The sequence below is a fragment of the Mangifera indica genome, chromosome 15 (assembly GCF_011075055.1).
Source record: "Mangifera indica cultivar Alphonso chromosome 15, CATAS_Mindica_2.1, whole genome shotgun sequence".
NCBI classification, from domain to species: domain Eukaryota; kingdom Viridiplantae; phylum Streptophyta; class Magnoliopsida; order Sapindales; family Anacardiaceae; genus Mangifera; species Mangifera indica.
The window spans coordinates 4,552,106-4,567,390 of NC_058151.1; the positions used below are offsets into that span (position 1 = coordinate 4,552,106).

The 15,285-nt window shown below is 33.0% G+C and overlaps 1 protein-coding gene across 2 annotated transcripts; it reads right to left on the bottom strand.

The window, feature by feature from the left end:
* Positions 1-6,982: 6,982 nt before the first annotated feature.
* Positions 6,983-12,035, bottom strand: LOC123198401 (carboxyl-terminal-processing peptidase 3, chloroplastic-like). 2 transcript variants are annotated; one of them, XM_044613105.1, is made up of 12 exons: positions 11,690-12,034; positions 11,421-11,502; positions 11,050-11,180; positions 10,748-10,834; positions 10,248-10,326; positions 9,378-9,466; positions 8,999-9,034; positions 8,669-8,788; positions 8,475-8,561; positions 8,199-8,348; positions 7,642-7,749; positions 6,983-7,377 (listed from the first exon to the last, which is right to left on the bottom strand). In XM_044613105.1, exons 1-12 carry the CDS (start codon positions 11,996-11,998, stop codon positions 7,129-7,131), a joined length of 1,527 nt encoding a protein of 508 aa, XP_044469040.1. In that variant the 5' UTR covers positions 11,999-12,034; the 3' UTR covers positions 6,983-7,128. The 2 variants fall into 2 exon arrangements, with proteins under 2 accessions (XP_044469040.1, XP_044469041.1); XM_044613106.1 differs by lacking the exon at positions 8,999-9,034 and having other exon boundaries at positions 11,690-12,035.
* Positions 12,036-15,285: the final 3,250 nt, after the last annotated feature.

Genomic DNA, 15,285 nt, shown 5'->3' on the forward strand with positions numbered 1-15,285 from the left:
CTCAAAGTAACGAGGTGCCACCGACTCCAGCTCCTTCACTGGACAGCGGAGCTCCTTATGACAATACAATTAGTCAAAGACACAAATTTTATGTGATTCGATAATATACTTATATTTAGGGAATCTTTATTTGTTATAAACTTTGAAGAAAATAAGTGTAAAATCATTACATTATGTAAACTAGAGTTTTCTTTATATAGTGAAATCTTAAATAGAATTTTACTCAAATTGAAATTCTTTATATCTAACTGACAGAACGAATATTTGTTCTTCTTGGAATGAGCTCGTTGCTCTTCTCATTATACTTCCCACGAATCAATATATTTAGAACAACTTCATTCCTTTCTCAAACAACCTAACTTCTCCTTGGAACAACTACAACACTTTTAGAATAACAAAAAATAAATAAAATTGTGGAACAATCCATTTACTCTCTACAATGCTTGGAACTGTCGTTCCATGCTTAGAACGATCCTTTTTTTTTACTTCGTTGTTTGACACACTTGTTCTTCCTATGATGAAATGCCTAATATTAAATCATTCTTGAAACTTTAAGTTGATGTATTTTAGAATGTGATCTACTATTATTTAACAATCTTCATCTTGGCCAATATTTGCATCCTTAAAAGACCTTCTCAACCTTGAAAACATGCATCTCAACATAAAACTCCAACCTCGTACTACTTAACATGTAGTAACTTGGAGCAAGTCCAAATTGATTGGATCTTTAAGGGCTATTTTAAAATTTTAAGAAACCGAATATAGACCAAAAACAATAAAATCAAGATCTAATTAAAATTTATGATCAAGGATACGAAAATATACACATATACATACAACTTTAGAACCATATTGTCATTTTGAGGCTCCACTAATGACAAAATCCGACATGATTGATTCCATAACTCCTCAGAAGGCAACATGATTCTTACTTGTCCACATAGAGACGCTAAGAAGTCCACACAATGTTGGTAAAGATGCTAGAAGTACACATAAGTGCTAGCACATGTTGATAGTGAATGAAATTGTGAGTTTTTGACAAGATGAAAGAAAGAATGTTTTGTAAGGTTTTTCATGTATTGTAATCTCAAAATTCAGAATATGGTAGCAGAATAAATTAAAAATTTTGCATGATAAACTATTCCCTTGGATTAAGAGGCAATTATACATGTGTCATAAAAAAAAGAAAAAAAGAATGGGCAAAAACCTTTATACTTACGTTTGGTGAATTCTATTTGAATTTGCCCCGAATCTATCTTAGATAGAATGCTTCCTCTGTTATTTTAACAAGAACCTATTGTTCCACATAAGGACTATATGATGACCAGGGGATATACATGTATAAGACTGTGATGATTGAATTGAATATATTTTAAGGAGATGAGGAGAAGAAATTGAAAGAAAAATGTTCTTCTCCTTGAGAGGGAGACAACTGGAGAAAGTGTGTGTGAGAGATATGAAACTTGGTTGCTAGGGTTATGTTATGTTATGAATTTATATCATAACCCTAGAAGCCCCTTTATATACTCCAATCCAAGTGATTGGTATTTGCAGAATTGGGTTAATCCCTTAATTTACAGGCCAAAGTATTTATTCCCACTCAAAGATTGCTTATTTCCCAAATTCCTACCCTTTAACTTTGAAAACCCATTTAGTCACTTATGAGTTGCTAAGTTTGTTAGTTTTAAGGGCAAAATAGTCATTTTACCTATAATATTAAAACTAAACTAAAATTTATTTTCTTTTCTCCCTAAACCTTTACAAGTAATAATTTTCTCCCAGGCCAAATTTTAAAAAACAACGTTTTCCCCTAGATTTTACTCTTCAAACTCCAACCGCTCTTTCAATGTCATCTCCAGTGGTCTCTCCCTCTGATGATTTGTCTCTCCTCATCCTTCCCTCCTCTAGCTGACAATTCAAGCTAGGAAGACTAGAGATCTCATCTTTCCAAACAAGAGATGATCTCTTATCTTCGTCTTCCCCGCTTGAATTGTAAGTTGGAGGAGGGAGAAATGAGGAGAGATAGACCGTTGGAGGGAAAGAACGCATCAGGAGGGAGAGACCACTTGTGATAGCGTAAGAGGTGTAGTCAGGAAGATAAAGCTCTTTGCCTTCCCAGATGATCTCTCGTTTTTATTTGGGAAGGCGGGATGAAGCTTTTTGTTTTTCTCGCTTGAATCATCGGTGGGAGGAGCAAGAGATGAGGAGAGACAAACCACCGGAGTGAGAGACTATGTCGAGAGGGAGAGGTTGCTAGAGGTGCGACTGGAGTTTGAAAAATAAACCCTAAGAGGGGAAAATGTTGTTTTTTAAAATTTGGTCTGCTGGAAATTGTTATTTTTTAGGGTTTAAGGGGGGAAAAAGAGATAAAATTTTTAAACTAATAAATTTAGTTAACTTTAACTATTTATGGGTGGGTAAATGAGTTTTTTAAAGTTAAAGGATAAGAATTTGAGAAATAAGCAATCGTTGGGTGGGAATAAGTTATTTGGCCTAATTTATATTAATTAAGTCTATTATTTTGTTTTAATATTTATTCTGAATATATTTCAAGCACAATTTCATAGACCTAAATTCACCACCCGAAGATTTTTCATTCTTTTGCTATTTACACCCAATATTTCAAGTTGTAGCAAATAACTTCTTATGTGTATAACCCATAGGTTTTCTAATATATTAGTATTGAATAAAATTTATAATTAATCTATAATTAATCATCTTCTTTATTCACAAACCATTAAAGATCTCTAATAAGACACCATAACCATGATATCAAATAAAAGATTATTGAATCCTCTTAGGGTGGCAATGACGTATTGTTAGAAATTGTTCATGGTTTTCGACACTTTGAAAACCTAACGTGAGACTCTTAACTAGTTGACCCACAAGGGAACCCAAAAAATGATTTATTTATTTATATAATTATATAAAATTAAACTTTTTATTATTTGGGCTAGCTATAATAGCGTGTTGTACTAAATGGATCGATTCATAAAAAAATTAATTAAAAATTGAAAAAAAAAAGTTGTCAGTACAATATTGGGCTAACCCATAGGCTATACCTCAAGGCATAGGGCATGACCGCTTAGCTCACAAACTTAACATAATCGGAGGTTTTTCATGTCAAACCTAAACAGGTTAGGCAAAAAATTTTGTACCCGTATTAAGCACAGAGTGACATAAATGGGTGCTCATTATAATTAGACTTAACATTGCTCCCGTTATTAACAGTGTAATGATTCAATAGGTCTTGAAATAGTGTAATATTTAGGACTCTTTCCATATACTATCTTATTAATTTGACGTTTCTTTGTATAACAGGGATGGATGATTCAAAGTCATAATTATGTGCTTATGCGTGGTATAGAATTAATCGTGAGTGCTGGTCCACTGCACATGCTGAATGATACATCTACCAATGAAGTGAAATAAATTAAAAGTAAGAAAAGATCAAAGATCTCCGCTGTCCGAAAAGGAACCAGTCAGCTATCACGTTCCAACACCGACCACCATGGACCAGCAGCAAGCAACAGACTTAAAAATTTTACACAACTGTTGTTGCTGTTAAAGTTGCGCGTATTGGGCTCCACACGGCGCGCAGGTTCAGCTATATATACTTCTTCGTCCTTCCATTTTAAGCATTCACCCATCTCACTCCTCTCTCATTGTTTTATTATTCCGATTACTAATTAAGTTCTTTGTTTCAAGCTTCTTCTACTTTAACGATGGCGAAACTTATTAATGGCAGCTCAAAGGCCCTGATGATGGCGTTGGTTTTTGCAGCTTTTGCAATGACTGCAACCACCGTCTCTGCTCAAAGTATCGACCTGGCTCCGGCACTGGCTCCTTCTTTGGACACCGGAGCTGCCTTTTCTCTGCCCGTTTCCGGTGCCATTATTGGTTCCTCTCTTGTTATCTCTCTTTTTGCTCTCTTCAGGCACTGAACAAATTTGTGTGTGTTCATACGTTTTGATTTTATAATGGGACGGGGATAATTCATTTTATTGGAAGTTGGGTAAATTTGGGATGTATTCTTTATGCATTTATTATTTATATTATTAATGAAATAATAAATAATTTCTAATTAATCTCTTGTTCAATTCTGTTTCATGTTTCACTGAATTAATTTGCCATAAGAATGAAGTGCTAATTATGGTTTGTGAAAATACTTTGGCATTTAAAGAGTAGAACATATGAAGATGAAGCTACGGAATTAATGATGATAATGGGTGAGAAAGAGAAAGAGAAAGAGACGGTTAAATTGATATGAATAGACTGAATTAATTAATCATTAAAATTAGGAAATCTAATCTTCCTACTCATTTCAGTTGTCCATCCTAACTATTTATGACAATACAAACAATTAAACGCATACATTTTACATGGTTTGATAATGTGTTTACATATGAAAAGCTTTCGTTCTTTATTAAACATGAATAAAATAAATATAAAATCACTACGTTACGTTCTTTTATATAGAGAAACTCATAATACAATTTTTTCTTAATTAAAAGTCTTTAAACCCATTTAATGAACATTTGTTCTACTTGGAATAAGTTCTTTCCTCTTCTTTTTCTTTTCTCCAAAAATTAATATACTTGGAAGGACCTCGTTCCTCTTTGGAACAATTATAACATTTTTATTAGATTTACTCTTTATAACTCTTAGAACTATCGATCCATGTGTTAAAAAATCATATTCTTCTACTTTCTCATCTAAAACAATTGTTCTCCTTATAAAAGCACACTTAATATTTCTAAATCTTTAAGTTGACGCATTTTGGAATTGTAATATACCATTATTTAACAATCTCCACTTTCTCAAGTATTTGCATCCTTAGAAGACATCAACCTTGAAAACACGCATCTCAACCTAAAACTCCAACCTCTAGTCTATTTAACATGTAGTAACTTTGAGCAAGTCCAAATTGAAAAGACTATAAGGGCTATTTTAAAAATCTAAGTAGCAGAATATAGGCCAAAAACAATAAAATCGAGATCTAAATGAAACCTAGGATCGGGGATATAAAAATTTACACATATACATACAAGGGTAGAACAATACCACCATTTGGAGCTTCCACCAATTATGAAATCCGACATGATTGATTCCATAACCCCTCACAAGGCAGCAAGGCTCATACTCGTCCACATGTTAGTGCCAAGAAGTCCACGCAATGTTGGTAAAGTTGTCAGGAGTACACATGGGTGCTAGCATGTCTTGAATGTGAATGAATTTGTGGGTTTTTTAGAGGAGGAGAGGAAGAAAGTTTTGAAGAGTTTTTTCTTACATTATAATCTCAAAATTCAGAATGTAGAAGCGAAATAAATTAAAATTTTTGCACGACAAACTATCCCTTGGATCAAGAGGCAATTATACATGTAAAAGAAAAGAGTAGAAACCTCCATACTTGCATTTGGTGATATATTCCCTTTGAACCTACCTTGAATCCATCCCAAATATAAACATTTCCTTCATTTTTCCAATAAGACCTTACTCATCTACATAAGGGCTTTACCACGACAAAAGGACACATAGGTGTTATATTATGATGATTAAACTAGTATATTTTGAGAAAAGAAGAAATCGAAAAGAAAATTTTCTTCTCCTTATAAGAGAGAGACGACTAAAATGAATCTAAATTATGAAACTTGGTTGTTGAGGTTACGTTATGAATTTATATCATAACCCTAGAAACCTCCTTAAATCCTTTTGGTTTATCATTATATTTTAAAATATTTTTAAACATAATTTCATAAACCCAAGTTGATTCGTTCTTTATCTTTATATCCCTTCATGATTAATCTACAATTAATTATCTCTTTTATTTATAGACCAAGAATAATCTCTAACAAGACATTATAATTATGATATCGAATAAAGGGTTATGAAATTCTTTTAAGATGGTCATAATGTCGAATAAAGAACTTAAGTTTTATTATCTGTTATATTTTGTTGTTGTAACTTGTAAGGGGTGGAGAAATGATCAAACTTCTCTTTATAAGAATTAAGTATAATTTTTAACCAAAAGTTTAATACTGGTAAAAAATTATGTCATTTTATTAAATAAAAGTCACATCTTTTTATTAGTCAATAAAATTTAAGTATTAAAAATCTTCTTAAATATTAATGATTTCATTAAATAAATACAATTATCCTTAATAAAATAAACTTTTTTAACGTGATCTTACATGCCTGTGTTACAATAATTTGTCCTTCTTGTTGAGCTTTACAAAAATAAAGCAAAAGAAAAATGTCATAAGAAGTTTGGTAAACTCAATTTATTCTTTCCCATTTGTCAGCTAAATGTCTAAAGTATCAACTAATAATTTCTGACCAGAGTAATTCAAATCGAATATTAAACAAATTGTCAAAGTTTATTCATATTATAAAATTATAAAAAAGTTTTTTTTTTAAAAAGTAATTCAAACCAAGATTTTAGAAATATAATAGAAATTCAAACTCAGACCTTCTTACAAAATAGTTGATCAAAAACTTTTTATTAATAATATTTTACTAAGCATGTAAAACTCTATTATGCTTTACATTGAGAATAATTGGTAAGAATTGTTCAAAATTTGCGTCAGTTTGAGATCCAAGCTGTCAATGAATCTCTACATAGCCACATTTACATTTCTCTTCTGTAAATATATATTTCATTGTTATTAATCACCTTCAACCATGGCTTCTCCTGTTGGCTTTTCAAAGAACGTTAATGTTCACCTTCATGGTTGCTCTCTTCTTGGTCTCCACCGCTTCAGTTTCAGCTCAAACTGGGGCGGTTTCCCCAGTAGCAGCTCCTACACTGGACACCGTAGCGGTATTTTCTCTGCCAGCTTTTACTTCTCTCGCTGGGTTCTCCATCATACTGTCTGTTCTCACTCACTGAAGAGATGATTGTGTTCCATTTAAGTGGGGATTGTTCTTGTATATAACACACAGCTCATTCTTTGTTATTCATTGTAAACTTGCATTTTATATATCTTAGTAAAACAATCTATATTCAATACTTGCTCTAACATCAATGAAATAAAAATATACAAAGTACATAAAATTGGATAATTATTCCCATTCAAATCTGTACTTTAAATTCTATCATAAGTTGAATGAATGCTGGATCATTCTCCTTTAAGAAGCAGTTCCTTTCGATTCTTGAACGTCCAACTCGTGCTCCGCCACCATGATGCATGAGTCAGCCTCTAGAGAAGAGACTGATTTCTTGTCTTTGAACATGGACTCTTTGGCTGAGTTGAGCATCTCTGTTGTGCACTGGACATCAGGTATTATGCCCACCTGGTCTATATCATGAAGAGCAGGCGATAAATACTTGGCGACCGTCACAAACAGTGCTGATCCATCATGCAACTCTGTCACACTCTGTAGCAACAATGATTCGAAAGAGCTCGAACAATTATTATCAGTTAAAACTAGATAGAGGTAGGGGAAAAGTTTGTAAGGGCAGGGAGCACAGTTCTGCTTCAAGGCAGTTTTAGAAATAAAGGATCTATTAACAGTGTTCATTAGTGGAATTACACAGAGATGAAGGAAATTAGGCAGTTTTATAGGCATAACTGTTTAAGCGTTGAAACAAAAGACACCAGAGCCATGCCAGGGACCATACATTAATAATAACCAATATACCTGAATTTTTCCCTTGCCAAAGGTTTTGTGGCCTACGAGGATAGCTCGGCCATTGTCATGCAATGCCCCTGCTAATATCTCACTTGCACTTGCACTTCCCTCATTGACCTGTTTCAAGCATTGAAAGCCTCAGTCAGTTAAATGGCAAGGAAAATGCGGCACAATTAGGAAAACAGTCTAATGCTCCAGGAACTTCAGTGTTTGATTTTCCGCACAGATAATCAATATGCAGTATACACAACAACTATGATATAAATTTCTGAGAAAATGCAGCAATCACATTGAAGAACTTGAAGCCGAAAAAGGCGGTCATAAATGTTTAAAACAACTGGGACTATGAGGTTTTCTGTTGGGTCAAATCCAATTTGAGTTATAAGTAAGCAACTTCAGTCCGGAGATGATGTGGGAGAGTTAAAATACATGGATGTAAGCTAATAGGCATTTACAACATTGACCATTTGAGTTCTCTGAATTTATGCAGCTCATTCAACAGAAATAACTACCCATAAGTTTTATTGCTGTTGATTAAAGACTCGCATATCTAGCCTAATACTTACAAGTACAACAAGTGGATCGTGAGTTACTGCATGTCCATTAACCATATTGATAGGCGACATATGACCTTCCCTATCAATTGTGTTTACCAGAGTCTCATCGCCATCCAACCATATTTGGGCAACATCAAGTCCTGCTTTAACCAGGCCTCCCTGGTACATGAATTTTCAAGAGAAAATGGAAAAGTTCATGAATAATTTAAAGTTGAAGGTAGGCCAAATAATTATTTGTTCAAGTAAATTTACTACAGCCAAAAGGAGAAGTATATAGGAAATTACTGGATTGTTCCGCAAATCCAATATGTATGATTGTACTCCTTGGATTTCCATTTCTTGAATTGCATTTTCCATATCAGCAGCAGCAGTCTGTGGAAATTGAACACTAAATTTTATATTGCAGATAAAAATGCAGCAAGTAATTCAACATCCAAACATCTGATAAGTTAGTCAAATAATTCAACAGTTTTAAATACCTGAGAGAAAGCTGATAGCTTCACATAACCTGTCTTAGCTAGATGTCCATCCAGGGTTCTATGAGGGATGATGGTGCAGGATATTGGTGAAAGCTTAATGTACTCACGAGGCAGGTTAACCTTCAATTAGATAATTGATGTTTCCATGTCAGTGCATCAAAGAAAATATCACTGAGTAGAATATAACAATATGCTATAGTTGGATGTGTGCTTTTGCTTCAATACAATATCTGGAAATTTTCACAGCTCCTGTTTGGAGTCTTATAGAAATCAACAACTTCAAATAATAATTCAGCCCATTGCAATTCCAAGCTGTGAAGTTTATAATACCTCTCTTATACTTGAATCACTTCCCAAATCTTTTCCCTGGAGAACAAAGCATTTATTAGTTTCTTTCAAAAAATTTGTTTTTGGTGTTTTGTGACTACACTTTCCTTATGTAGAGTTTTCTGCTTTGCTCTTTATTTGCATATGTTACATTTGTTTCCACTGTTTTTGCCTGATCAGTCTGGTCAAATGGGCCTTCTAAACTTGTGATTGTAGTTTTTTTAACTGAAAATTCGGCTAGGCTACTGGTAGATTTATGGACAAGCATCATGACTTAAATGTCTGGAATGACAATTTTTTTTGTAGTCAACAAATTATACAATGTGAGAATCCATGAATGGCCAACATAGGAAAATTCTGTTGCAAAAAGCAAAATCATTACACTGTGAAGTTTTACTGTGACGGATGTACCAGCATGCCCTCTAAGCTTCTGTGCTGCTGCTTCACTATCAACACCATCAAGCCTCTCTCCTAGAGTCCCACAAATAGCAGTCAGAATAATGTATTTAACTTGATAATTGATATAACTTCCTAAATAAGAATAACATCATTGAATGTCCCTTTCATTTTTTGTTTGTTGACATCTTAACTCTCTGGAAAAGTAATTTTGCTTCTTCAAACTTGCAAATTTTGTCAGTGATAAAATTTGATCATTGATGCCTCAACATTCAAGACAATTTGATAAGCACTTGAGTTACTATGAAGTGTGGAATTCTAGATAAAACATTAACCAAACCAGAACAAGTTGAACATGGAAATAAATTATCAAAGCAGCTGAAAACCCATCGCCTTATCGATAAATAGCCAATAATAATTATTATACATCTGATTAGAGACATCATAGCTCCAGACATCATAGCCAATAATAAGACATTGTGCCTAAGAGAATTATGAAGAGTTCTTGAGGTTGTTCATCCTCAGAAGATAAAGATCAAGATTCAAGAATCAGAATCAGAATTGGCAAAATGCCAATGAACTGACCCAGTATTGTCCTCTAATTAGTAAACAACAACAGCTTTTCAGCCAACTGCACAAGTATTAGCAGGACTGTGGAGCATTTTTTATATGCAATGTGTCATGTTTTGCAACAACAGAAAACCACTGTAGCTTCAATAATTGAAAAATTTTAAAAGTTGGATTGTAGACAAATGAAAATCAGGTGCTGATAGACACAAGATGTCAAATTTCTAAAACAGAAAACTGGTTATCGAGGTGCATGAAGAGAAAAGCTACAGATGAATGAGTACAATACCATTAATCTCAATCAGCTCATCTCCTTCATGTATGCCAGCACGAGCAGCTGGGCTATCTTCTAAGCAAGACAAAACAACCTGAAAATCAAGGAAAATTTTAAAAAGTAAAAGACTGCTGCATATGAACCTATGTGACATTATTCTCTATCAAAGCAAACATGTAGACACCCTTGTGACAGTTACTAAAATGTATTTCAAAGAAGTGATTACATTACAAATTTTAGCTGTTTACCAGGATGAAGGTGAGTTGAATCACCAAAATCCAGGAAGAATAAATTCCATATAATTAAATTATGATTACATTTTCTTGTTGTATACTGAAAAGCATAAAACTTTGTCGACTTGGAGTACAGTCATATAGGATTAGTAAAGAAGAAAATTTTAATTAATGAATTGATGAAACAACTCACATATCCTAAGGTTGAGCAAGAACTAAAGAAAATTTCACATTGTCAGTTGTTTGAGAATCTTAAAAGGGATTATATTGAGTGTCACTAACCAAGTGCCCTGTTCGTGGTTCAATACTTATGAAGACACCAACTCCTTGCAGGTTTCCATCACTTCCAATTCTAAAATTTTGGTATTCCTGAAAGTAAAACCCTTGTTAGAAAGATTACGCTGATTAATTCTGTGCACAAATTTACGAAATTAATAGATGCTACCATATATTAAGAGTTAAAAACTAACACAGACAATTTAGAATGTTAAGAAAACTAGCAATAAGCTACAAGGCTCTATCATTACTTAAACGTCTTAAGAATGTATATAGATAATCAGAAAAAGGGAAACAGATAGCAAAACCTTGGGACTTATAATTCTTGTAAATGGATCCCCAAGAGTTGAAAGCATTCCACTGATTTTATTATATGCTGCATCAGCAGACCTTAAGGGAAATATTTCTGCCATTGTCTGCTGCAACTTCGAATCCCAATCTACAAATAGAAAATGCTCGTAAATGTATCTTATTTCTCGGTACAATTGCTTCAAACTGATGATAGGAGTAGCAATTATCAAATATAAATGATAAAATTTTGAACAATATATCATCAGAGTTATCTTGAAAAATTAACATGCCAAATCAACTGATAAAAATCGATGTTCTATTAATTTTTTTTCATTTAACTTCCCACGCGTTTTTCTCAGTCAAGAAGAAATGGGGTAATCCAAAGTACCTTGATGATTAAAAGTTGGGTCGACAAATGTTTCTCTAATTAAACCCCAAGCTTCCACAAGAGTTCTCTGAACTTTATTCACCTAAAAAAGAAACCTCGTTTACTCAGCAATGCATATTACAATACAGTAAATCCAACCATGGCTAAATCATGAAGTGGGGAAAAAAAAGAAAAACCAACACAATAATTGCATATGATAATCAGCGAAAAACCAGAATAATCAAACTAGCAGATCTCATCACAGTTAAAAGAAAGCTTCAAACGATCACCTCAGGAGCGCGGGAAACAGGAAAAGCAACCGTCAGAGACTCAGCAAGAGCCGGAGAATCACAGCAAATTGAGGCCAAAGCGGTGGCGGTGGCAGCAAAACCAACGAAGCCTTTTACAATTGATTTAACCAAATGTTGAGTGAGCTTTGACTCAGTTTTAAGATGACATGAAGCACGTGGCATCGAGTTTGACACACTCCATTTCTTGTCTGAAAAACGATTTGAATACCAAAATCTAACAGGAAAGAGCTCAACTGAAAAGGGTTTTGGCCATTTTGGAGAGATTGTGTTTGGACAGAGAGGCGCCATGCCAAGCTTTGAGCTTGCAAGTTGTCAAAAGAAGAAAGATTCATGGTTGTTGTTGTTAGGAATCTTGTGGGGTCCAAATGCATCCAGTGAATTGTGGTAATGAAGAATGTTACGTTGCCGTCTTTGAGTGTCTTACTTCAATAATCTCTGCAACTTCTATACTATTTGCACCTGTACTACAGTCCAACAAGCTCAACCGTCAAACCTCAATGTCATTATCTCAATAATAAGAATAATAATTTAAATTAATTTGGTTTTGAGCTTGGTTTGATCTATGGAAGAAATTGATATTCTTGGTTGGGTAGAAAAAACTTTCATATTCTTGGAATTTCGTAGCCTCAGTCAGCGCCTCATGTTCGGAAGCCGGCTTAATTCTATTTGGTTCAATTTAGCCCATAAGTTAAAGTAGATAGTTTAATTCGGTGTGAATTTATTTTTTGATTCAATTCGAATTATATTAAATAATTATTAAATAATATCATTTTATCAATGATTAATAAATTTAAATTATGAATATAAACCACATATTCAAGTTATAGATTTAAACTATAAATTTGAGTTAAACTCGAATCAAATTTAAATTGATTCATTTTCATTCAAACTAAACTCAAACCATTTTTAATATTAGCTTGACGAATTTAAATTAAATTATTTTTTATTTGAGTCAAACTTAAATTAAAAAGTATTTAGATTCGATTCGATTTGATTCATACCTACCTCTATTTACTATCTTATACCTGACTAATTCCTTGCCTTATCCCCTTTTTCAGCTGCTATGTATAAATTCTTCTGTTGTCAATGTTTGGTCTAAACGACTTCATAATTCTCAATGTCCAGTCATTACAAGACACAAACTGAACATTCCTGATCCACTGTTCATGGAATGGATGGTTCATAATTTTGGGGCCTCATGTTCAATGAGGTCCTTGAGTTCATGGTGCTCATACTTCCGTCTTCAAGACCAAATGCATAAGATTATGATGAGTTGTTCTGTTATCTAGTCAAATAATATCCGTATTGTTAAGGGTGGTATTTTCTGGTTGTTTTAGTTTTTCTACGTCTCTAGGAGTTGTTAAATGTGGGTTGCTTATTTCTTGGTCAAACTGTTATGTAAGGATATTTAAGAGCTAATGTTTTTCTCATTTTTGAATAAGATGAAATTTTCAGTACCAATATTCTTTTCATAAGCTTTTTTTTTGTTATTAACAGATTAAGGGTGATTAATTAAAAAATAACTTTTTAAATGGTGTATACGGATTTAATTTTTCTTTCTTGTTTGTGATTTAGTCCATAATACACTTGAGATTGAAGAGAGTATAAAAATATTTGGATAAGACTATAAACAAACCAAGCCATTTGTGAGTAGTTTATGGCTTAGTTAGTCTCGAACTAAGTTCAATTTGACCTTGGTTCAACCGAGCTAGAGTTTAATTTGCTCAAGTTTGACTATCAAATCAAATTCAAGTTTGATATTAATTGATTCAATGAGCTCGTAAGCATATAATTTAAACCAAATAAAATATCAGTAAACCTCTAAAAATTTCAAGATTTAATGTATTTGTTTAAATTAAAGAGTTAAAATACAATTTTTCAATTAATCTTGAGTCAACTATTTCTATCTTGAGCTCGAGTTCAAGTGGAGATCTTGTCAGTTTGATAAACTAAAACTCGAGCTCGAATTCTATAAATATGTAATCTATTCAAGCTTAAGTTAGGTCAGACACCATTTAAATCTACTTGGCTCATTTGCATGAGATTGAATCGACTTTTGGAGAATTGAGCAGCAAAGGCAAAATGTTGATGAGTTTCAAGGCTTAGCATATGTTATCTTGTTGGCATAAATGAGGTATAAATACAAACATTTTACGTTAAGAGAAGTTCATTGTAAATTTTTACTTGGCTTGGCATAGTGGAACCGAGTTCACATATGCGGGTTGTTATATAATTTTTCGTCTGGTGTAATGGAACCGAGTTGGTGTATGCAGAGGAGTAGGTGTGATAATTTTTTGCAAGAGTGAGTTACTGTATTTTGCTACTTGGAGTTAGGGTTAGATTCGAACTGAATCAAACTTGAGCTCGGTTCGACTTAATAATAATATAGCTCAAGCTTGAGCTCGGACTTGTTGAGCTCGTTATGCTTGAGTTCGAACTTGGCTCGAGTTCGATTCGGCTCGTTTCGAATTCGAATAATCCTTATTAAAATGACGTCGTTTTAATACATATTAGTCAAAACGATGTCGTTTTGTATCAAAAATTTTAATTTACAAACTTTGACAATTAAGCTTAAGCTCAAAAACATTGACTCGAACTCGAGCTCGAGTCGCTTTAGGCTAGCTCGTTTCGAACTCGTTCGAACTGAGTTTAAACAGACTCAATTCGAATCTAACCCTACTTGGAGTAGTTTTACATGATTCACGGGCATGTGAAGGGTAAGTGTAAACTTTTTATGCTAAAAGGGGTGAAAATAATTTTCATTTACTGTTACAAGGGGTCAATGTAAGAATTTTACGTTGCAAAGGATTTGTTGTAATTTGCTACTTGGTGTAGTCTATACACAATTAGCATATAATCTCTTCTTGTTATTTGTTACTTGGTGTAATCTATACACAATTAGCGTACAATCTTGGGTATGAAACTTAGTTGATATATTTTGGACGTCTAACTCAAAAGCTTATTAAAAAAAAAATTTACTAATAAAAAAAATTATTAAAACAAAATTGAAGAATTTAAATTTTACCCCGATGAATTGGGAAAATTACCAAAAGCTTACTTTACAAAACTCTAAACCCTAAAATTGAGTTGGTGAATTTTGGCATGTTGTTGTAGTTTACACTAATTTAATCACTATATCATAAATATATTTTGACCTAACATTCTTCTCTTGTATTGAAGTTAGGTATGAAAATTCGATACAAACTACTGTCGCTTTGCATATTTCCAACCCCTGAACTTCGTACCACACACATAAATCAAAATAATACAAATATAAATGTAAATGTATATAGCAAGTTGGAGGTAATGATGCATATGTAAATTAAGACACTAGATATATAAATGTGAAAAGCTCTTGGTAGAAGAATATTTATGGTACACTAGTTGAACTAGTGCAATGTTGAATTCATTTATACTACTTATATTTATGATATAGTGGTTGAGCTTATGCAATGTATAATCTATTTATATTTATAACATATCAGTAAGGTCTTAATTTATATATGAGGTTTATGGTTTATTATTTAGAGTCTTGTAAATGCAATTTTTAGTGGTAGTAGTTTTTTTTAACCTTC